This window comes from Peromyscus leucopus, chromosome 17 (assembly GCF_004664715.2).
Source record: "Peromyscus leucopus breed LL Stock chromosome 17, UCI_PerLeu_2.1, whole genome shotgun sequence".
NCBI lineage: Eukaryota > Metazoa > Chordata > Mammalia > Rodentia > Cricetidae > Peromyscus > Peromyscus leucopus.
In genome coordinates, this window is record NC_051077.1 from 54,562,936 (window position 1) to 54,587,340 (window position 24,405).

At 54.1% G+C, this 24,405-nt stretch overlaps 1 protein-coding gene across 1 annotated transcript in view; it reads right to left on the reverse strand.

Moving 5' to 3' along the window:
- Ell (elongation factor for RNA polymerase II) overlaps positions 1-24,405 on the reverse strand; it is a 47,193-nt gene that overhangs the window by 2,476 nt on the left and 20,312 nt on the right. The window contains exons 2-8 of the mRNA XM_028856925.2: positions 13,395-13,442; positions 6,630-6,751; positions 6,342-6,505; positions 4,497-4,762; positions 2,666-2,790; positions 1,640-1,727; positions 929-1,424 (exon numbers count right to left, since the gene is read on the reverse strand). Coding sequence (XP_028712758.1) covers positions 929-1,424; positions 1,640-1,727; positions 2,666-2,790; positions 4,497-4,762; positions 6,342-6,505; positions 6,630-6,751; positions 13,395-13,442 — 1,309 coding nt within the window. The remainder of the gene's footprint in view (positions 1-928; positions 1,425-1,639; positions 1,728-2,665; positions 2,791-4,496; positions 4,763-6,341; positions 6,506-6,629; positions 6,752-13,394; positions 13,443-24,405) is intronic.

Here is a 24,405-nt window from a genome sequence, read left to right on the forward strand (position 1 = left end):
CGGGAGCCGGTGGGATCTAGAAGGGGAGAGCAAGGTGCAGGCAGTACCTGGGCAGGAGTTGCCTGCCAGGCAGAGCACCTCGTTCCAGCCATTTAATTCATTTATTGCAGGTTTCATCTGCAGGTAGCCTGGGCTACCCTCCATGGCTGGGATGACAGGGTACACTCGCTGCTTCCCTGGGCCAGCAGCTCAAGGTCCCCACACACCCCATTCAATCAGATGCTCTCAGCCTAAGCACTGTGGCGGCTTCAGGGCCGACTGAGCGGGAGACCCTGGACACTTGACCAGGGAGCTGACCCGGCTGACAGCGGATCCACAGGCACAGAGATGGCGGAGCAGGGGTACACCGAAGGTCTCTGCTGAGGCCCCTGAACATGAGCAGAGTCATCCCAAGGGCTAGGCCTCAATGGAAGGAGGGAAAAGGAGAGTGTCCTGTGCAGCCACAACATCCTGCCTAAGCACATGGGCCAGGTGACCATCTGGTCCTCACGGGGAGGCTCTGTTGCAGAGGGGTGTGCACTGCGTCTGGCTTCTGAGTTTGTTTCTGGTCAGGACAGTACGCCCTGTCTGTCATCCCCATCAGGCAGAGCCAGCAGCGGCCTCTGGCCCCGAGAGCACCGTCAGCAGGCGTGGCAGTGGTTCAGCGGCCTCCTCTCAAGGACCACAGACACAGGTGCCTCTGCCTCACTCCCCGGGGTCCTCCTGTCCCAGCAGCCATTGCCCCCAGGTACAGCCGCTCTCTTCACTGGCCCAGGGCATCAGCGCTCCCAGACGCTGCTTCCCATGGTAACCTGGCCCGGGTGCTTCAGCCCCGCGCTCCAAGCACTGAGCAGGCTGGTGGCCACAAACCGTGGCCCAGGTCCTGACTCCAGTGGTGTCCTCACACCCCACACCCCAGGGCTCAGACAAACAACCGGACGGTACTGACCTGGGGTGTCTGGGAGCAGGGCAGGGGCGGCAGGGGCGTCGGGCTGTGGAGCAGGGGGCCTGTCCTCAGGGGGCCTGTCCTCAGGGGGCCGCTCTCTGTCCTTGTGCTTCTTGGACTTCTTCTTGGGTCGGCTGTGACTGTGTGAGGAGCCAGCAGGTCGCTCAGACTGGGTCAAGTCCGTCAGCAGGGGCAGACCGAGGTGAGAGGCTGGGGCGGGGGCGGCCTCCTGGTGCTTGTAGTCCTGGGCACTGTGGCCCAGGTCATTACTGACATCAGCCAGGGGGTCGTGGGTCCGTGGGGGCTCCAGCCGTGGGGGCAGATGGCTAGAACTGAAGGTGTCCGTGGGGGTGGGCCCCAGGGTGGGCAGCACGGTCTCATGGCCATTGGGGGTGCCCAGTTTGCCATTGAGGGTAGGCTGTGCTCGCTGTGTGAAGTGTGAGATCCGGGGCTTCTTGCTGGCCAGGGGGTCAATGAAGTCTGTGGACTGTGGCCGTTTCTGAAAAGTGACCAGAGAAGAACCAGTAACCACCGTCAGGGCCTGCTGTGGCCACACGGGGGCGCCCGCACACAGCTGGCCACACAGGCGGAAGGCGGTCCCTCCACTCACAGGCCTTCTGCAGATACATGGCTGTGGGCACGGGAGGGTGGACACTGACACCCAGGGCTGTGGGTACCAATGAAGACCCCACTCCTCTATCCCCAGGCAGGTACCTGAGAGGGGGAGGCTGCGCGCCCATGCTCCCGGGGTGGGCTGGAGGCAGTGGAGTCGGAGATGGCACTCTGCGGCTGGCACAGCTTCCTGTACAGGAGTGGTAGAGGCACCATAGTGTCACTGCCACTGTGCCCTGGGGACCACGGCTACACCGAGGGCCAGATTCCCAGACCAGAGCTGGGCTGCATGCAGGACAGGTGCCCAGCTGAGCCAATCTGGGTCCCCAGGGAGGTGTGGGCAGTCGGCACCTGGGGCCCCGCTGGCACAAAGGCCATCCTGTGTTAGCTGTGACCTTGTGTGTGGTCCTGCTTTGCACAAGCTATCACCCTCACTCCCAGCCTGACCTGGTACCGAGCACCCAATGGCTCATCACTCATCACGGGATGAGAAGTGATGACCGGTCCACTCACACAGGTGAAGCACACCCTTGCCTGTGGACCGGTAAGAGGCCCAGTGTGGACCTTCAGCACCTGGGTGCAGGGGACCCCTGCCAACGGGGCGACGCTTCTCAGCGCAGCACTAGTGGAGGCAGAGACAGGAGGCAGGTCAGGAGTTAAGACATGCATGTGGGTGAGGGACAGCATGCCATGCCATGAGTTCAGACCCTGGCTAAAAAAAAAGAAAAGAAAAGAAGCCGGGTGGTGGTGGCACACACCTTTAATCCCAGCACTTGGGAGGCAGAGGCAGGCGGAGCTCTGTGAGTTCGAGGCCAGCCAGAGTGAGCTGGTGTCCCTAACTTGAGGAATCGATAGCAATCTCTCGGTGAGAAATCACTCAAGAACCAATTAGCTGCTCTACTCCCAGCACCGGTGCCCAGGGGAAGCATTTAATCATTGTGCCACTCTCAGGAGTCTGCCTCGTGTACTCGGAGGGCCCCAGAGGCTCATTAGAAGCCATGGGGACATGGATGGGACACCCCGGCCCGGAGGAGCCTGCACTGTTGGGGACGGCTATGATCGAGAGCCATCTGTCAGGCTGGGGCTGGAGGTGGGGCCGCTGCCACCCACGTCCACACAGGACCTTACCGCATAAGCACCCGCTTCAGCAGCTGCTGGTCGCCCTCAGAGTAGCCGGGCCAGTCCTTCTGGACATCTTTGTACATGCAGTCCCTCAGAGTGCACGTGCCGTCTTTGGGGTTTACACTGGCCACCTGCACGATATCCAGTTGTCACTGAGCAAGTCTGGGGTGGGGAACGCTTGGGGACTCTACAGGGACATGCATGCGGATGGCACCTGTGTCCCACGCTAGGCCACCTCAGCCTCCCTGTGCTTGACCACCGGTCACACACAAGGTTGACACTGTCTTTTGGATGAGGGACAGCACGCCATCCATACACCCACAGTCCCTCACAAGCCAGTTCTCTCTCGCTCACCCCAGGCTGTCTGTTAGCTGAGGCTCAGGGTATCTCATCAGAGGGGCCTCGAGGGGCCAAGGCCACGTCTGTGCCAGCCTTGCTGGGCTACAGAGTGAGGCACATGCACACACCAGCCACTCAGCTGTCCCAAGACCATAACCTCTAAGTACTCGGAGTTCTGCTGCCATTTGAGAGGAATGGGTTTTGGGATTTGGAGATATAATATAGCCTTGCCTTGTAGCCCAGACTGGCCCTGAACTTACAATTGCTTGTCTCTGGATGCTGGGATCAGGATCACAGGTGTGCCAGCATGCCAAGCTGGCAGGGCCTTTTCCTGGCTGAGTGATGGTCACTTCATGATGGCACGGAGATTTAAATGGTGCACTGCCATGCCCTTCACTCACAGCTTCTCCACAGCATGGACACATTTCCATGATGGCATGTGGTCTGGCCATCTACTACTGCCAGCATCCCGCCCTAGGGCAGCCTTGTGGCTTCCTTGGTCTGTCTACCCACCTGGACTGCCCTGCTTGTGTTAAAGGCTCCTCACTGCAGAGCTCAGGGCCTCTGCTGACCTGGGAAGGCTGTAAAGGACCATTCTCAAACCTGTGGGATTCTGCTACCCCACAGACACACCATCCGTTCCAAGTGCAGTTGACAGGGCTGGTTACATGAGAGAGGCCTGGGAACCACATGCTGCACCTGTGTGCACTCCATGGTCTCTCCTGACTCCAGAGCCTTCTGTGAGACTCCTGACAGTGTGCTGATACCCAGAGCACAGGGCGAGGTCAACCCCAACCCACCTCTATGCTGTTCCCCAAGGCCTGGCTGGTGCTGTCAAATTTATTATTTTTTTAATTTTATATGTGTGGGCATTTTGCCCAAATGTGTGTGTCTGCACCATGTGCATGCCTGGTGCCGATGGGGACCAGAAGAGGGTGTCAGATCCCCTGAAACTGGAGTTCCAGTTGTGAACCAACACATGGGTGCTGGGAACGGAACCTGTGTCCTCTGCAAGAGCAGTCAGTGCTCCTGACCACTGAGCCGTCTCTCCAGCCCTTGACTGTGTTTTTCAGTGGCTCGGGTGGGAAACGCTGTGACTGGACTCAAGTTAGCAGACTGCATCACCAGAGAGCAAGCTCCTTTCCCCGCTGAGCAACCTCGTCACCCTGGCTAGTGGCTGAAGTCAGCACCAGGGCTCGCCCTGCAGAGCCCCAGGAAGTGTCGTGGGTGGGAGCAGCAGGAAGGCAGAGCCCCGGTGTCAACAGTCAGGGCAACAGCGGTCACAGACACAGCTCTGAGCAGGTCTCCAGGCAGCGGCTGCTTGCCAAAACTGTGCTCCCACACCATACAGGTCCGTGGGTACTGCCTGCTAGGAAAGCACTGAGGACATGTCCATGGCTCCAGGAGGCTGGGCCTGAGACCACCTTGGAGTCAGGAAGCCTGGAGAACTGTCTTCCCAATGCTCACTGCACGCGTGGTCAGGCTGGTCTGTACCCACCTGCTGCAGCAGGCTGTCCAGGGTGTCCTTGTCCGCCTGCGTCAGCCCATCCTTCTGCAGCCGCAGCAGCAGCTCGGCCTTCCTGTAGGGCCTCAGGGCCAGGAGGTGCAGCACCCGGTCTCGGAAGGGCCTCTGTACCACACTGCTGGCTCCGCTCCCACCGCTCTTTCTGATGGCACTTGCCAGGTTGATGGGGGTGGCCCGCTTCCGGGAGGGCACCGCATCGGCTGCCCCTGGTGCTGGCTTCCGGAACTGAACCTTTTTGCCTGCAATGAGAGCTTGGGTGTCAGGGTGCAGTGGGCAGCCATACACCCTGCCACAGAGGGTGCAGCAGGTTTAACACTCAGGAACAGCATCAGGGTCCACAGCACAGCAGAGCAAGCAGCAGGCAACAGAAGAGAGGTGGGGAAGAGACTGTGCAACTGAGCGTGTACGCATCTTGCCACAGCCCAGAGACAGAAGGCACTGGGGATGACATGTCCCAGCCTGTGGAATTAGGAAAGCCAACCACCACGGGATATGGGAAATCGGAGCCCTAGCCTGCGGGCACAGGGGCCCTGCAGGAGCCCCAAGCCCAACTCTGCTTGCTTCTGCAGCTTTAAAGGCAGTATGGTCACGGTCCCTAGGCTGCCCCAGCAGCTGCAGCAGAGACCTGGGTGCCTGAGGCTGAACTGCGGCCTCACCCAGTACTTCGTGGCAGGTGCAGGCATCAGAAAGCCATCCTGAGCAAACCCAGCCCCTAGAAGCCTTCAGCCAGGAGAACTTCCTTCACAATCTGGTTCAGTCTGGTATGGAGACAGGGTCTCACTATGTAGGCCAGGCTATCGACTCACCATCCTCCTGCCTCAGCCTCCTGGGTGCTGAGATGACAGGTGTGCCCACTGGTTAAATAGTGCCTGTCTCAGAAGTCCCCGTGGTACTATAACAAGGTGTGACAAGATGAGGTTGACAACCACACCGTGTCCACAGGACCACAGATTCATTTACATGCATGCAGACCCCATCTTGACCTTGAGAGTGCCTCTGTCACCAGGGACAGCACAGAGGACAAAGTCCAGCAGCGCTCGCCCGACTGAAGCCCTCCCCAAAGCTGCCCCACTGCAAGTGTGTGGGGTTGGGGAGAGGCAATGCGGAATTCCAGCTCTTATTTTTCAGAGATGTACTTGTTTTTACATGTAGTGTTTTGCCTGGGTGCATGTCTGAGCCCTTATGTGCAGGGGCCAGCAGAGGGCGCTGGACCACCTGGAACCAAACCTGGGTCCTCAGCGGAGCCTTCTCTCCACCTCCCCACGTGGACCAGACTGGCCTCGAACTCACCACATGTGCTACAGTGGACAGCAAAGCCCACAAGCCCTCAGCCCGGCTCCAAGCACTACAAGCACCTACGGAGGCCGAGCTCCCGAGAAACAGTCTCCCTGGGAAGAGCACACCAACTGACACCCGGGGAGTGACGTCACACAGGCCGAGCAGGCTGCACTGTGCATCAGGAACACACACATTACTACACAAATGAAAACCATCGCACAGCAAGCAGAGGCCCTTCCTTCCTTCCGCCCTGGTGATGCCTGGCGCTGGCCCGTTCACTGCTGGATCGCTCATGAGGCCAAGCTCCCCCACCTCGCAGTCCGCATCTGTGGCCACAGTGCCCTTTGGAGGGGTGGCTGGGGACAGCTGGAGAACCAAGTAGGGCCTTGACCTACCCTAGCCCTGCACGTCTCTGATGAAGGTCCCCAGGGGCACAGACTGGGGGAGGGTGGCTGACCCAGGGTCCCTGCAGCCACAGCCCCTACCCTCCTGCACCCTCCGACGTGGACCTGTGGGCATGGCATGCTGCCGGCCACTCACCCACGTAGCGGCCTCCAGCCTTGATGACGATGGCACTCCGGCTCCGAGTCTCCTCCTCCGCCTGTGCCAGGCTCTGTCGGGCCTTCTGGTAGGAGTCATCAGTGGCGCACACAGTGACCTTGTCCTGGATGCTGCCCAGGCAGTCCAGGTGTACATCCCCATGGCTGCAGAACAAGGGCAAGTGCCACCACTGGGGTGCCATCTGAGCCATGCCATGCAGCCCGGGGACTGCAGAAGAGGCTCAGTCTAGCTGTGGCAGTTGTGGGGTCCCGGGCCTGAGGGCCTTACCTGGAGACATACTGCTGGATGCAGTCAAAGCTGCCCTGAGGGCCGTCTCGGCCGATGTTGGAGAGGTAGAAGGAGAAGGCCCGTGCCTCCTCAGGGCAGTCAGGCTGGGGGATGGAGATGTGCTGTGGGGAGAGGGGTGCTGCTGTGGTCCTTGGCATGCGGAGGCTGCAGCCCAAGGCAGCAGTCACCCCCCAGACACCATGCAATGCCGCCAATGTGCAGCCTGCACAGCAGGACATGGAAGCGTCTTCCTCCATGGGACCTCCTGGCATGAAGGGTGGCAACTCAGTCCCACACTCTTGACACCCTGACCTCTGGGTGTCACTCAGGTTCCCCACCTGTCAATGGGGTTGCCCTGACCTGGGGCATCCATGAAGGTTAAGATGCACCCAGCTGCCACAGCAGCCAACAGGACGGCCTGCACTCCTGCCAGCACGGGTCTGCAGACAGACACGGTGTGCATTCCATCCTATGGCCCTGCCTGGCTCAGCAACCAAACCTAAAAGGCCCCATTGCCTGTGTCTGCCTTAATGCAGATGTGGGTTTTTGTTTTGTGTGTGGTTTTTATTGAGACACAGTTCCTCTATGAAACAGCTCTGGTTATCCTAGACCTCACTATGTAGACCAGGCTGGCCTTGAACTCACCAACATCCACCCGCCTCTGACCTCTGGAGTGCTGGGACTAAAGGCATGTGTCACCACCACTGCCCAGCTCAAATGTGTTTGTTTTTGGAGACAGGGTCTCTAGCCTAGCCCAATCTCAAATTCACAATGTGGCCCAGGCTGACCTTGAATTTCTCACTGTCCTGCCTCCACTTCCTCAGGGCTGGGATGACAGGTGTGCACCACACCTGGTTTGCTTGGCAACTGGGGACGAACTCAGAGCCTCAGGAATGCTGCAGACCAGTATTGTACCCACCTAGCTCCAGGCCCAGAATGTTTTCATCAGGTCCAAAGAGGGACAGAGTGGCCTGCACCTAGGCATCTAAGACGTCAAACCCTGGCCTGCCTCTCACAACTCACCCTGGGTGTGAGGTGTGCATGCACAACACTCACACATATGCATACACACACTTACACTCCTCACACACACTGCAAGGAGTCATGAAGGCAATGCCGCCAAGACTCAGCATCTGCCAAGGTCCCAGCTGTGGCTTTTGCTCTCTACTGAATGGCGACAGGAAGCAGCTACCTGGCTGTAGGCTCAGGGAACTGCAAGGGATTTCTGAATGGGCCCAGTATGTGGAGACTCCATGCCACCTGTCCTCAACACGTATTCCTAGCTTAGGAATGTCTATTCCTTGGCACAAGCCCTGAGTCACAGCCAGTGACAGCCGGGCTCCTTGTACATGCCCTCACACAGGGATGGCAGCCTGAGCTCATGGTCCTGTAGTACACAGACCACGGAAGGGTCCCATGTGGGTCCCATGTGCTACTCAGTGCTGGGGTTCTGACTGCGCCTGCAGAGAGAGGCGAGCAGGGAGCTCTGCACCCGGGGACAGGGAAGACAGGGCTGGAGCCATGTCATCTTGGCCAGGGTGAAAGTGATGGGCAGGGAAGCTACTCAGAGCCAGTGCAGGGCATGAGGCCAGGGGTCAAAGGTCCAGGGGGCTGGATCTGCCTCGGTGAATGCTTCGGTTGCCCAGGGTGATGCCCAGTGTGCAGCTCAGAGCCTGCTGACGTCTCAGATGGCAGAGGGTGCAGCTGGCACTTGGACCTTCTAGGGAGGTCTCAGCTTGGCTCTAGGTTGTCTGAGGTGTGCAGTGGCCTACGTTCAGCATCTGCAGGCACAGAGCCTAGTGAGGTGGGTGAACCCACTCTACAGTGCCTGAGGACCGAGACCTGGGAGCCACCCTGCTTGTCTGAGGCACAGCTACCAGGGGCACTGGCATCACCCCAAGCCTGCTTAGCTCTCCCTGTAGTCCTGGCTCAAGATGATCTGTGAGGGGAAGGGTCTTCCACAGGAACTAAGTTGGGTGGCAGGCTAACAGCTGAGAAATGTCTTGAGCAATGTTTTCTCAGTTTAAAACAACATAAAGGGCCAGGCGGTGGTGGTGCACGCCTTTGATCCCAGGACTCGGGAGGCAGAGGCAGGCGGATCTCTGCGAGTTCAAGGCCAGCCTGGTCTACAGAGTGAGTTCCAGGAAAGGCTCCAAAAACACAGAGATATAAGGAGAAGACCAGGGCACAGGCTGGCCACACCAGCTACTCAGTAGGATGAGGCAGGAGGATTCTCAGTATAAGACCAATTCTGGGTAATGTAGCTAGATGTTGTCTCAAAATAAAAGTAAAAAGTAGGGGCTAGAGAGATTGCTTGAGTCTTAAGAGCACTTTCACAGGACCTGGGTTCAGACTCCAGCACTTACATGGTGGCTCTCAACCACCAGTCCCAGGGCACGCAAAGTTCTCCTATCTCAGCGGGCACTGAGCATTTAGTGCACAGACAGACAGACAGACATGCAGGAAAATTAAGGGGGGAAAAAGATGTTGTGGGATATTTGTACACTATGTGAAGATATATTGCTGGGATTGCTATAATAAAGAGCTGAATGGCCAACAGCTAGGCAAGAGGTATAGGCGGGACTTCTGGGCAGGGAGAGAGGAAGTAGGAGATGAATCTAGGTGCAAGAGAGACACACAGAAGGGGACAGAGGTAAAAGTCATATGGTAGAATGTAGACTGATAAAAATATGGGTTAAGTTATAAGAACTAGTTAGCAACAAGCCTACGCTAAAGACCAAGCCTTCATAATTAATAATAAGTCTCTGCATCGTTATTCGGGAGCTGGCTGGTGGGACAAAGAAGACTCATTACATGTGGTGCCCAACTTCTGGGCTGCATTTCTACATAGGGCTTGAGAAATCTTAAAAACAACAACAGAAAATGGAGATGGCTTCCTGGTAACCCAATGAGTGCAGCGGCCGCCACAGCAAGCACTTAGCAGCCCACGTGCTCAGCAGAGGCAATGCTGGCTCAGCAATTCTCAGGGCTGGGGCAGGTGAAGTCTGCTCCAGGTGCTGCTGCGGGCGTCAGGCTGGGCTAGGGACCAACCCATGCAGCAGGCTTAAGGCTTGGCTCACGGGGTCAGAGAAGGCCGCAGGGGGCACAGTAAAGCGGTCCAGACTGAGAAAATCTCTAAATAAGTACAGTAAAAATGGGTATAGACAGTCATAGAGAAAACAATTTTGAAATAATAAAAAGTCCTTAAAGAAAGAATAAAGTAATCTAAAAAGAATATAGCACGTAAAGATGGGAAACGCACAGGGCGTCTGGATCCTGTATGGTGTTTTGTCAACTTTGAATTTTTTCAAATGTACAAAAAGCTAATGTACAAAAAGCAATAGCTGCTGAGAGATATTGGGTTATGGAAACTGCTAAATTAAACCAACCTATGTATTTTAAAAGAATGTCTTAACTTCAGAATGCAAGTCAGAAAATATGCTGCACTGGGGGAGAGGTTATGCCTTCGTTTCCACAGGAAACAAATGTTATGGTTCTCTTCAAAATTAATGAAGACCAGCTCTGACTGGGGGAGACCTCCAGAAATCTTGGTTACAGACATGAAAAAGGAAACCAAGAAAGACTGCAGAGCGGGTGATGTGGGAACAGCTCTGACACTGGAGGAGACATGATCAATCTACGGGCTACCGAGTCCCCACGACTCATCAGTACCTGCCATCCTTTCCTACGCAAGGACAGAGGTTTGGGTATACAGTAGACTTATGAAGTTAACAACAGGTGCCTTTCACCTGTTCAAACATAGAACAAAAAAATCATCTTTAACTGACTTGTGCACACTGCACATTCCATACTAGTGTTAACGCAGATATATATCTTACCTTTAAAAGTTTGTGTGTTTTCAGAAAAAGGACCAAACACCAATAAAGACAAATAGCCTAGGTGATCCAGCCTCTCAGAATGCCTCTATCGCATTTTCTTTAAAATCCTGCATCCAGAACAACTTCAAAGCTCCTAGCTGAGATGGTCCAGTCTCACAGACTACTCCAGCCAGGACTGCAGATAAGCCCTGCACTTTCCTATCACACAGAGACTGGACAACCAATGATACAGCTAGTTTTCCCAAGACTAACAGGAAAAAGTCTAGATAACACAACATCCACATTCTCTAGAGGTGGGGTGAATGGTTTTTAGTTGTTCAATGGATTATGGATGTTTGTCATTGTTTGGGGGGTTGGTTGAAGGTTGTTACTGGATATGGAAAGGGAGGAAACTAAGCAAGAGAGGTTAGATTCAAGGATCTCTTTCTGAAAGGGAAAAAGGGGGATATAGGAATAATAGGAGAAAGGGCTGGAGTACTGAATCTACTTTAAACTAAAAAGTAACTATTAATCTCAAATATTTTACAATGGTATGGATTTCTGTATATTGACACAAACTTCAAGTTATTTTTGTTATATTGTATATATGTTTGTTTCTATTCTTGTTTAAGGTATTGTACCTATGCAGCTCATTTAACAATGTAATGGAAATTTCTAGTCCTCCAGCGTTTTTTTTGTTGGTTTTTTTTCCCCGAGACGGGGTTTCTCTGTGTAGCTTTGCGCCTTTCCTGGGACTCACTTGGTAGCCCAGGCTGGCCTTGAACTCACAGAGATCCGCCTGCCTCTGCTTCCCGAGTGCTGGGATTAAAGGCGTGTGCCACCACCGCCCGGCTTCCAGAGTTATTTTTACAAACTATTCAAGATAATTAAGAAATACAGGTTAGTAGTTAGTCACTAACAATCAAATTTGTGGCCATGTTAGGTATTTTTTCAAGGTCAAACAGAAATATATTTAAGATAGATAGATGATCTTCAAACATTTCAGAGACCTTCAGAATATGGCATTTAAGATGTTTTAATAACATAAGGCTTTTCATAACTGTAAGATGCGTCTGCTCCTGGCAGCACCAATCTACTTCAAGAAAGAATGATGGGCATTGAAGAACCTCCATATGGAGTTTGCCTTTATTGTGAAAAAGTTAGCCACTGGGCAAGAAACTCTCCTTGCCTTGATTGCAGACAGCATGCTGTCCATATTAGACAAGCAGGACACAAAAGAATGTGACTGCAGAGCTTTGTCAAGACAAGGCAGGACAGTCCTTCAAAATCCCTGCTTCACAGAAATGTCTGTCAGATATTCTAGGCCTGTAGGATGCCCCAACGTTGCAGAGGAACCTTGGGTGACTGTCCAGGCAGCCAGATGTCTCTGTCGTCTCTTAGTTTTGGAAGTTGCTTGCTCTGCACTTCCTGCTTACTCGGGTAATAGTATATCCTTCTCAGGTCTCTGATGGAGTTGAAGACCAGATAGTTAGGGCTTTAGAGTTTTCCTTGTTACCAAATTCAGAAAAGAAACTTACATTAGAGATGTAAAGTTTATAAGGTTGAGAAACAAAAAAGCTTAAGTTGTTTATCTATAAAGATGTTTTAAGGTCTAAAAAGATATTTTTAGGATGGTAATACAAGTTATGATAGAGAATGATTTAGGTATAAAACTTTGGACTCACTAAGATAGGAAAGATAATACAGTATTTTATCTGAATTTGCCATATACCAATGGACCAGATATTGTAAATGTAACTCTTACCTGATAATTGTTCTCACTGTATATAGTTTTACTATGTTAAGAGTTAAAACCTTTCCTTTTTATTTAGAAAAAAGGGGGAAATGTTGTGGGATATTTGTACACTATGTGAAGATATATTGCTGGGATTGCTATAATAAAGAGCTGAATGGCCATCAGCTAGGCAAGAGGTATAGGCGGGACTTCTGGGCAGGGAGAGAGGAAGTAGGAGATGAATCTAGGTGCAAGAGAGACACACAGAAGGGGACAGAGGTAAAGGCCATATGGTAGAATGTAGACTGATTAAAAATATGGGTTAAGTTATAAGAGCTAGCCGGGTGGTGGTGGCAGCGCACGCCTTTAATCCCAGCACTCGGGAGGCAGAGCCAGGTGGATCTCTGTGAGTTCGAGGTCAGCCTGGACTACCAAGTGAGTTCCAGGAAAGGCGCAAAGCTACACAGAGAAACTCTGTCTCGGGGGAAAAAAAGTTATAAGAGCTAGTTAGCGACAAGCCTACGCTAAAGGCCAAGCCTTCACAATTAATACTAAGTCTCTGCGTCGTCATTCGGGAGCTGGTGGTGGAGGCTTGAGCAGGATGACCCACAGGCTCATCTATGTGATGCTTAGTCACCAGGGAAGGCCCTGTCCGACAGCGTTAGAAGGATTAGGAGGTGTGGCCTTGTGGGCGGAAGTGTGTCACTAGGGTGTCAAAAGCCCACGCCAGGCCTAGAGTCTCTCTGCGTACAGACCAGAGAGCACAACTCTCACTTCTCAGAACCACGTCTGCCTGGGACGCTGTGCTCTGGGCTACGATGAACCAACCTTCTGGAACTGTGGCCAGCCCCCCTTCAGTGTACTCCAGGAGGGTCTTAGCTGTGGTGTCTCCCCACAGCCACAGGACAGGGACTAAGACAGAGGCCTCAAGACGCAGCTGAGTGGTGAAGCACTTGTCTGGCTCCCTCCCCAGAACCACAAGGTGGTTGGGGTGGAGGAACCGTCATGGAGGCATTCCTATCTGAATACCGCACACATGCCCTCCCTGGGGGCAGGAATGGCATCCGCCCATGAGAGGGCACCCCCAGGCTCACTGTGAGATGACCACCCTGCTCCAGTTTGGGGCCACCCACACGTGGACAGGCAGGGGCCAGCCTGTGCCCGCCGCCCTCTCCCATAGCCCATGTGTGTGTCAGGACAGGAAACACTCACTCCTTGGCTTCCTTCAAATCGGATGGATGGTCTCAGTGACACAGAATCCTACAAGACAACAAAAAGGGAAAGCTTCAATGGACAGAAAGCACACACCCTTCCAGCCACACAGGGCCAGAGCACAAAGCTCATTCAGAGACACAAAGGGTTTTGAAGGGTCAGTAGGAGTTCCAACCGCCAGAGTCAAAGTCACAGAAGCAGAGCCTGGAGACATGGGCAGCCAGCAACAGGGAGGGGTCAGGAGCCTCGGATGCTATTACAGGCCTACTCCCTAGGAGAGGAGGAGGGTACAGCTCAAAACGCTGTGGCCTCTGTGGAGCAGATCACCCAGTCCCCAGGCCCAGAACACTACCAGTTGCAGGATCCTTCAAACCATGAGCCCAACTGAGGTGCACATTACACACACCTCCTGCTGTTGGGGTGGGGACCCCTGTCCAGTCCTCCGGACACCGCGTCATGCAGCAGCTTCTACAGGAAACCTGCACTGAAGGGCTCCCGCCCAGAGCAGGCTGACCACATCGCTCAGCCTCCAATCTGCTCCTGAACTCACTGGGTCCAGGCCACCTTCTCTCAAAGATGCTGCTGTCCACAGGCTCCTGCCCCCTCCGCTTCTCCACTGGACATGGAGGTGATACACAGCTGCAGCGCCAATGCCTCCCAGTGCAGGGCAGGCCTTGAGGGGACAAGGGGGCCTGCACACTGGGCAGAGCCAGAGCCAATACCACCAGCTGGCACGGCAGGAGAGACAGGGTGAAGCAGCCTGTGGCCCTACAAATGGCACCCAGTTGGACCCAGGATGGAGGTAGCGAGGGCCCCTTTGTCTTTGCTCTCCAGACATGTTCCAGAGGGTCAGCCCCTCACAGCAGGCCAGCTGCTCAGCCCTATCCCAGAACACCCCACACCCCCTCTTCACGCAGGACCACGTACGAGAGGCAGCGTACATGAGGCCACTGTGCTAGGCACACGTGAGGCCCTGCAAGAGTCACAGCCACACCACAACCCAGTCTCCTACCCAGTGAGTGGTGGCGTGTCCTCAGGGACAACAAATGACAGACGCAGAGAAGACAACCCACCCCCCTCACAGGACCAAACGGCGTCTGAACATGCTGTACAGGGTGGTGGGGGTTGGTCCTGTGTGATGCTGGGCACACCAGGTGCACACTTGTCCCTGAGCCAGTCCTGGCCCCACCACACACTTCGGTGTGCCACACCAAGGACAGTGGGAGAATTTACAGCCAAAGCTCACACTGTTGAGATTTAAAGGGCTAGCAACTGGTGGAGCCATCCAGAAGCAGAATGTGAGCTGGACATGGCCTCGGGTCCAATGGCCACATGCTGCATGAGTGAATCCCAGCTCACAGGAGGAAGAGGCAGTGCCTGGAGCCATCTTTGGCTATACAGAAAGTTTGAGGCCAGCCTGGGCTATGTGAGACCCTGACTAAAAAATAAAAAAAACAATATCCCTCACCAGCCAGACAGTATGGGAGCCACCTCTGTGCACTGCCTGCCTGTGTGGATGTCTCTGTGGATTAGGGGGCCACAGAGCAAGGGGAAGTCCCACTCATTATCCTTCCACTTTCTTTTTTCAAGATTTATACACATGGACTGTCACTGGAGCTGTATCTTACCATAAATGAAAAGACAGGTTAAAGGAAGCTTTTGCAAGACACAGAACCACTTGGAGCAAAGGAGACAGGTCAGGTGGCCCTGCTGGCTGAACCATCAGTCACTGTGGCACTGAGCCTGAGGCCTAGAAGGGGCTCAGGAAGAGGAACAGCAAGTGCAGCCTGGCCGCACCGACCACCAGGGCCAAGCTCTCCAGAGGCTGGACAGAAGCACAACACGGGGATCACCCATGCCACCAGACTTCTGAGGGCCGGGACAAGGACACATCCTCCACGACATGCATGGAGTCTTGGGGGTGGCAGCCCAAGGTGCCAGCTCTGAGAGTGGCCTTACGGCCACGGGCACTCCCCCTGCTCTGTAGACTCCCTGGCTGCTCATTCTCCTACAGCTGTCTCAGAGCACAGGGACAGGGATGCCCAACTCAGCCTTCCTGAGACCTGGGAAGGCTGACCCCAAGTGGCTGTCCCCATGTGACCTGGCTGCAGTCACAAACCTGGGCTCCTAGCCATACAGGCTGGGCCCGTCCTGTCAACAAGCAGCCATTGGCTCGGAGGACAGGCTCCGCCCAGCAGCCACCTGAACAACCCACCCAAACCGAAGGGCTGTGGAAGGCACGGAAACCTGCAAAGAGCTGCGCATGGTGGTGCGCCATCAGTTGGGAGGTTGAGGCAGGAGGATGGTGAATCCCAGGTCAGTCTGCGTTGCAGGACAAGACCTTGCCTCCAAAGTCAACAGCCTCTGGGCAGAGTGCCAAGACCCACACCCGTCACAAGGTCACAGTGAACCCACAGAGATGAATAAATGAGTGTCGCTCAGTGTTCCACAACAAACCAAGGACCACAGCTGTTCATGACAGCCTTGACCCATTCGACAGCTGGAGGTCCATGGCTGAGTCGGTGTGGGGGAGACAGGTGACCAGGGTGAGCTACCCTGCTAGTGCCTGCCACGAGCCCAGCAGGTGGTCTAGTGGAGGGACCTAGAAGCCTAGCTGGCTGTGGCTGCCACCTCTGGCCCCTCTGACCTGGGACAGGGCAGTCAGGCCATGTGAAGGACAGAGGGTGCCTCACATCCAAGCTCTTCACACAGCACAGCACAGACTCAAAGGCCTGGAGAAGCCTGAAGAGTTAGGTTTCTCCAAAGGTGTCCTATGCTCTAAACCACTCACTCCTACCACTCCTAGCAACCCTCTGGTCTGGAGGCTCTGTTGTAATCAGGGTCCAGCACACACACTCCATTTAGTGTGCCCCCCCCCATACAGATCCACCTGGCACATCCAAGAACCTTCTGGAATGAAGTCTCACTCTTTCAGCCAGGTGTAGAAAGGACTACAGTCTGGACCCTGTAGAAGCCCTGCCCCCTGGGCTGGTTTCAGTCAGAGGGGACACAGCCCTCTGAGGTTCCGGCTGCTGAGAGCACCAACCGGCTCCAGCACCAGCCCTACCCCGATCTGGTCAGTGAGCGATGGGTGCCAGCTGACGGCAGGAGAAGGCAAGCCTGTGGGCGGCAGGACCTGGGGGCTCTGTACCAGACCACAGCCCTGGGTCTGCAGTTCAGGCAGGTGATGTGGCGCCAACAGCTATTCTAGGCTTGAGAAAGAAGCAATCTGGACTCAGGCATGGTGGTGCACACCTGTAAACATAGCACTTGAGAAGCAAAGGCAAGAGGTCAGAATTCAAGGTCATTCCAACTACTCAGCAAGTTTGAGACTAGCCTGGGCTACATGATACCTTGTCTCAAATCAAACCAAACATAGAAGTAACATGGTCTTGCCACCCTAAAGCAGGGTGCTGTGGCTGTTACAGCTGGCACCTCCCCTCCACTAACGCATCACTCAGGACCATCCTGAAGAGGCACAGGACTCCCGCTAACGTGTGCATGCTGAGCTCTGAGAGAGGCATTGCAAGGGCTGGGTCTCAGAGGGTCACAGGCCAGGGGAGACCCATGAGGCTGTCCACCTGCACACAGTGACCACCCTAGCAACAAGGCACCAAGCACACAACGCTCACGGCAAGTGAGCAGGTGATGAGCACAAAGGCAGCCCTGTCGGGACCCAGCATGCCTCCCACTGGCAACTACGGGGACAGCACAGCACAGCAGCCCTGGTTCCCAACAGGTCCTAGCGAGACAGAAGACCCAGAGCAGGGATCCTTGCAGGCCTCCGCTACACTCAGAAGACACCCACACTGCATTCAGGTCCCCAATCAAAGATCGGGATGGGTCTTTGGGTGGTGGCTTCTCTTAGCCAATGGGTCGGCGAGGGACTGGAAGAGAGTATCCACACAAGAGGCAAGGAGATGCTGTGGCCACCAAACCTGGGAGGTGAGTGGAGAAGAGGTGGGGAGCTCCATCATGGGATCTCACGTTTACCTCCAAGAGGGGCGGGCAGGGGTTGGAACAACGCCCAGAGAGAAGTGTCACGACCCCACCCCATGAAAATGGCTGACGACTGGGACATGTCCCTAAATGAATGTACAGTAACGTCACAGGGTGAGGGTGGAAGGGGACACTCAGGTTTGTTGTGAAAAAAAAAAAAAAGCAGGAAGAACGTGTTAGCAGGGGCAGGGGAGTGGTGGACAGGAAGTGGCCACCGAAACATGGGGCTGTGGAGGGTGGGGCAGGCACCACCTGAGGACATGGTAAATGGGATGGAGGCAGGGGTGGGAACTGGGCTTCCTTCTGGTCCAGGAGCTAGAGATTGGCACTGGTCCCCACCTTCAATGATGAACAGTGATGTGGAAGTATAAGACAAATCAGCTTTCTTCCCCAAGTTGCTTTTGGTCACGATGTTCCATCACAGCAATAGTAGTAACCTTAACCAACAGAAATTGGTATCAGGACAGTGAGTATTGCTGAGAGACCTGACCACGTTTTTGGGAGAATTGTGGAAGAACTTTGGGATTTGGGGCCAGAAAGGCCACTGGGTGTGGAGAGCTCCGTGAGCTGTCCTGGGGGAGCCTGGAATGTAAGAATGTTGAGAGCGATGCAGACGACGGAGGCCTGCCTTGTCAAGTTTCAGGGGGAAGCAATGGCTCTACCAGGCCTTTTGTGTGAACAAGCCAAGGTGTCTGATCAGCTGGAGCTGAAGAATCAGCTGTGATCAACCAGAGAACAGAACTAAGTAAAACTGTTGCTTCGCCGGGTCAGTGGACACTGCTCAGCTGGGGCTGAAGAGACGGGCGTCATTTGAGTGAAATCTTCTGGTAAGTGTTTCCCAGGATGAGCACACAGAAGTTGTGTTCCAGAAGTGGCCAATGTTGTACTTCCTGTTTGTAGCCAAACTTGGTAGTGTAAGAGTCACCCAAGTCGTCCTGGTTCTGAAGACATGGAAAGTCATGGAGAGCCAATGAGGCTGTTGGTCCAAGTTCAGAGCAGCTCTAGTAGAAGACCCCAGCACTGTGGAGATGATGACGGCACCATGGGGCGGCCGACCCCAGCACTGTGGAGATGACGGCACCATGGGGCGGTCACCAGAAACAGCAGTAGCAGTGGAGTGAAGTGGCCTAAGCCCGGGAGACAACTGTGTGCACAGAGCATCGGAGCAGAGTCACAGAAGAGACCCACACCCCTTGGAGGAGCCCAGAAGATCTTGAGTGGATCCCAGACAATGGATACTGAGTTATTGTTGTTTTTTAATTTTTGTTGTTTGTTGAGACAGAGTTTCTTTGTGTAGCCTTGACTATCCTAAAACTCACTCTGTAGCCCAGGCTGGCCTTGAACTCACAGAGATCCACCTGCCTCTGCCTCTGTGTGCTGGGATTGAAGGCGTGCGCACCAGTGCCTGGCTGGATACTGAGTTATGTGCACAGTAGGGTTGTTTGATTTGACTGTGACTGTGTACTCACTGGTTCTCCCTCCTGAAGTAAGAAAGTATTTAGTTCTGATTTTACAGGGGCCCACAGTTGTGAGACTTTGAATTTTAAAAGAGATTGGCTATTTTAAAGAAACTGAAGTTTTAAAGATGTGGGACTTTTAAAATTTGGAATGTTTATGTTGTAACGTTGAAATTAACGTGTGATTTTGGGGAAAAACAAGCAAGGAAAGGTTATGGTTTAACAGTGATGTGTTTGTGTGTTAAGCTGACAAGGGTCAACTGTGCTAGCTTTATGCTGACTTGACACAAGCTGGGATCATTGAAAAGAAGGAACCTCAGTTGAGGACATGTCCCATGAGACTGGGCTGTAGGCAAACCTGTAGGGCATTTTCTTAGTGATTGATAGGGGAGGGCCCAGCCCATTGTGGGTGGTGACATCCCTGGGCTGGTGGTCCTGGGTCCCGTAAGAAAGCAGGCTGAGCAAGCTATGAGGAGCAAGCCAGTAAGTCGCATGGCCTCTGCATCAGCTCCTGCCTCAGGTTCCTGCCGTGTGTGAGTGAACAATGGTATGGAAGTGTAAGACAGTTGTCTATTCTGGCAGGGACCTGCCCTTCTGCAGTCCAGGGTTGCTTTTCCATCTGCTGCTGTCATCAGGGTCCTAGTTCATGGTGCCACCTCTACAGCAAGAAAGTAAGTCCCATGGGCCAGGTGACAGCAGGTGTGACACTTTGTGAGATCTCAGCAACTTCTAGACTGGCCCCTAGTACATGCGGGAGGTCTCTAGTGGCCTGAAGGGCCCTGGTGGGTGCTGGAGAACCTATGTGGCTAAGGGGGTCACATCACCATCCCTAGGGTAGGTTGGAGGTGACACCCAACCTGGTCCTATCAGGTTAACAAGCCTGACTATGTGTTGTTGGCAGGCAGCTGCAATAGTCATACTCTGGGGACGTGTGTCACTCCTGAAGCTTGCTGAAGTCACGCTTCTGGCAGAGGACACAGCTGTGAGCCAGAGTATTGGCAGGGCCACTGTGTCTGGCTGACAGCACCACATGGTCCACACTGTCAAGAGGCTGAGAGCCAGTTGGCTTCAGATCCTGTGGGGCAGTGAGATGAGTGTCATGGTCACTGGGCCTGGGCAGCTCGACACAAAGACAAACATCGGGACATAGGGCCTGGGATCCTCTCTCCATCTCCAGAGAGCAACAGGAAGTGTTTATGCAATCTGTAAGGCAAGGGGACACTTTACAGAGTGTGGCTGAGGCTCCACTGACACCATATCCAGTACTGCGGGGTCAGGGTGAGGAAGGTGCTCATACTCAGTACCCAGGCAGTCCAGAGGGAAGCTAGCATCTTGACCCACCTTGGGAATTTCAGGGGAAGACAGACTGGGACTCTTTCACTGAGCAAAAGGACAGAGTGTTAGTGCCCAGGCTTCCTGATGGCTGCCACAGAAAGTGTAGACCACAAGAGAGACCCTGATTCAAAAAGAAGGGAGGGTGAGGGAGGACAGGCAAGAGGCTGGGGCTCAATGAGTAGGGGACTCACCTAGCACGCATGAGACCCTGGATTCCATTCCCAGGACCCCACAAACTGTGTATGGTGGCGCACACCTGTAATTCCAGCATTTGAGAACTGAAGGCAAGAGATCAGGTTATCTTTGCCTACAGTGAGTTAGAAGCCAGCCTGGGCTACATAAAACTGCCTCAAAAACAAATGAAGGGCAGGACTAGAGAAATGCCACAGGCTGCTCAGAGGACCCGGGTTCAGTTCCCAGCACCCACATGGCAGCTCACAACTGTCTCTAACTCCAGTTCGTGGGGTCCCAACACCCTTTTCTGGCCTCTGCCTGAATCACGTGTGTACATGGTGCAGACAGACAGACAAACATGCAGGCAAAAGCACCATACAGCATCGTTCTAAGGGGAAGAAGAAACAAGGGGCCGGGAGCTGGCTCTCTGATTGAGAGCATTTACTGCTCTGTTGGATGGAGTTCGGTTCTCAGCGTCCACACAAGGCAGCTGCCAGTGCCTGTAGCTCCGGGGAACCTGAACCCTCCCCAGGCACCTAACACACAACAGACAGCCAGCAGTGGTGGCGCACGCCTTTAATCCCAGCACTTGGGAGGCAGAGGCGGGCGGATCTCAAGAAAGTCAAGGCCAGCCTGGGCTACAGAGAGAGTTGCAGGACAGCCAAGACTGTTACACAGAGAAACCCTCGAAAAACAAAATAATAGGGCTGGAGAGATGGCTCAGAGGTTAAGGGCACTGACTGTTCTTCCAGAGGTCCTGAGTTCAATTCCCAGCACCCATATGGTGGCTCACAACCATCTGTAATGAGATCTGGTGCCCTCTTCTATGTACATAATAAATAAATAAATCTTTAAAAGAATAATAAAAAAAACAAAATAAACAAATATTTAAAATTTAAAAAAAGTTGCTGCCGGGCAGTGGTGACACACACCTTTAATCCCAGTACTCAGGAGGCAGAGGCAGGCAGATCTCTGAGGCCAACGTGGTCTAAACCCTGTCATGCCTTTGAAAGGCATATGCACCCCAATTCAATTTGGTGGCTATGAAGACATGGTTCCAGCTCGACAATTATGTTGTGGCAGCACCCCGAGTCTGGAAGAGCAGGGCCTTGAGACCAGTGTCTGAGACACTGGTCTCAAGGCTGCAAAGACCAGATATGTCCCATCTAGAGCCAGACAAGGTGAGCTGGGTGAAGCTGTGCCCTCTTCTGGAGCCAGGAACTTCACAGTTTGTATGTCAACCCTGCTGAGCAGTGTACCCCCCCATCCACATCCTACTCCCCATCCAGGACAGAAGATCAGGGAAAGGAGGGTGTGGATCCCTTCTTCCAGCACTCCTGGGGCGCCAGGCCACAGGCTGTCTTCTCAGAGGCTTGCAGGCAGGAGAGGGAGGGCTGCTGGGGCTGAGCCCTAGCCAGAGACCTCCTGGCAGCCACCCCTTTCCAGTAAAGTCCAGCCTGTTGGGAAATGCTGCTAAGGAATTCTCCCTTGGCTTCCTGGCAGGATGAGTGTGGTCGCCAAGGCTATGGACCCTGCTGGGAATGGTGCCTCCCTGTGAGGACCGGAGCTTGGGAAGCAGGCCCACAGCTGTGGCTCTCACTGTCACGGAGCAGGTCCCACAGGGCAGGCAGACAGCACTTAGTGGCCCACAGCAAGTGTGTCTGTCTAACTCAGAGAGACCCAGCAAGCTCACAACACGACATCGCAAGGAAGTCTCTTGTTGGTTTCCAGACAGGGCTTCTCTGTGTAGCCCTGGCTGTCCTCGAACTCAGAGATCTGCTGCCTCTTCAAGGCTGTAACTGAAGACACCACCCAGCAGGGACCACTCCCCTACTGCAGCCCTGGGCAGTGGAACCAGAGAACTGCTGTCAAGCCCCCTCACACACATTTCCTGTCCCTGTGAATGTGTCTTTTCTCAAGTGTCCACAGGGCCTCACAGTTCATGGGATCTGTGGCTGTGTAACAAATGCCTCTGACCTGGAAGCTCCAAACATCAAACCTGTCCTCCTGGGTCAGTGTCACCGAGCTGAGGCAGAGGCGGCCCCACCTAGCATCCTTCCATGTGACTGTCACTTTGATCTCCTCCACTCCCTCTTCTTGTCTGTCTCCTACAGGGACACTAGATTTTTTTTTTTTTTTTTTTTTTTTTTCCATTTGTTGGTTTCCTTGAGACAGTCTTTCTCTGTGTAGTCCTGGCTGTCCTCAAACTCAGAGGTCTGCCGGCCACTGCTTCCTGGATGCTGGGATTAAAGGTGTGCACCACCACTACCCAGCTAAATTTTCTCACACATTCCTGGCTTACCTCAAACTTACTATGTAGCTGGGAATGACCCAGGACTGTTGGTCTTCTGCCCCCCGTGCCTGGGTATGTGGTGCTGGATGGAGACCAGAGCCCCACAGCTGGGTGCTGCAGTCTGTTAGCTCTGTAAAGTCTTACGGACCTGGAACTCACCACCTACACCAGGCCAGCCCCCAGTGTTCTGCAATCCTCCTGCCTCTGTGTCTAAAGTGCCAAGGAGACAGGTGTGTCTAGCTTGTCTTTTTCCCTTTTTGTTTTGTTGTTTTTTGAGACAGGGTTTCACTGTGTAGTTCTGGCCGTACCGGAACTCACTCTGTCACTCACCAGACTGGCTTGAGCTCAGAGATCCCCCAGCCTCTGCCTCCTGAGTGGTGCGACACCATGCCCAGCTCTCTTCTTTGTTTTTAAAGTCAAGAGTTTTGCTACTTAATCATGGTGGGTCCCCCCACCCCACCTCGCCGGGATGACAGTGTGCCCATCACCTCCAGCCCTCCTTTCCTACATTACCGCCAGGAAGGGGCGTTTGTCTCTGGGGCACTAAGGCAGCACCAAGAGCGTAAGTGCTGTACCCACTGCCCAAGTGGGCCTGGGGCCTGTCCTTTGGCTCTAGGGCAGTTATCCTGTGTGGGTGGCTCCTGCTCTGGATGTCCTGACTTTCCTTCTTGAATTTCTAAAGAGTCTCAGGTAGCCCAGGCTGGCCTCAAACTCCTGATTCACCTGCCTCCAACTCCCTGAGATGAAAGGCATATGCCACTATTACCAGCTATTCTTTAAAAACAACAAACAAACAAAACAAACCCCATTTTTTTTTTTTTGGAAAAGTTGTGCTTTATTAGTATTTTGTTGTTGTTGCATAGTTTATTAGGTTTTTGCTCTTTTTTTGACACAGGGTCTCACTATGTGGTCCTGGCTGTCCTGGATCTCACAGAGATCCACCTGCATGCGCCACCACACTGCCAAAAAGCCAAGTTTTATAACAATCTCTCAAATAATCATCTACCCAACTCCCTTCAGTGGTTGCGCCCACCTCCAGAGCAGCTTTCTTAGGCAGCCATGCTTCCTGCCCACTGACCCCATTGATGTCACAGCCAGGACATTACCCAGCTCTGCCACCAAAGCATATAGAGCAGATACGCTGGCCTGTCCCACCCACTCCTGCAGGGTGTCAGGGCAGTCCCTGGGCTGCCCTGATGAGCTCTCTGAGGAAACCACAACCAAATCAGCAGCCACAATCAAGGCACTTCGCACCCCCTTAAATTGAAAGGCCCACCCCCAATCTCAACCACAGGACAAGCACAGAGAAGACGCGCGCTGGATGAGGGTGTAGGGACCCAGCCTCACAGGACAGCAAGTTCTGTTATCCCTGAACAACCCCGGCCTGGCCACCACGCCATTTGATCTCACCCGATGTTGCAACTCAGCCCCACGCATGACCTGCATGCAACTCCAGAACTTTGCTAAACAACACACCGCCTCCCAGCAGGCCTGCACACTCCACTACAGCCCTGGACTTCCCTGGGCCAACCCAAGGCCTCACCTTGTTCACCCTTCTACCCCTGCCTGCCCCAGGTCTTCAGGGTCCTCAGGCCCAGAAGGCCCTGTCAAATGAAGGCATGACCGTTGCTCTCCAGCCACCTGCTCAGACTCACGGGCCTGTGCCGTCTGACAGGCTCCACTCCAGCTGCTGCTGCCTCTCTCCCTTGCGAGGGACTTTGCCCCCTGTCCCCACACTGTGCGGCAGAGCCTG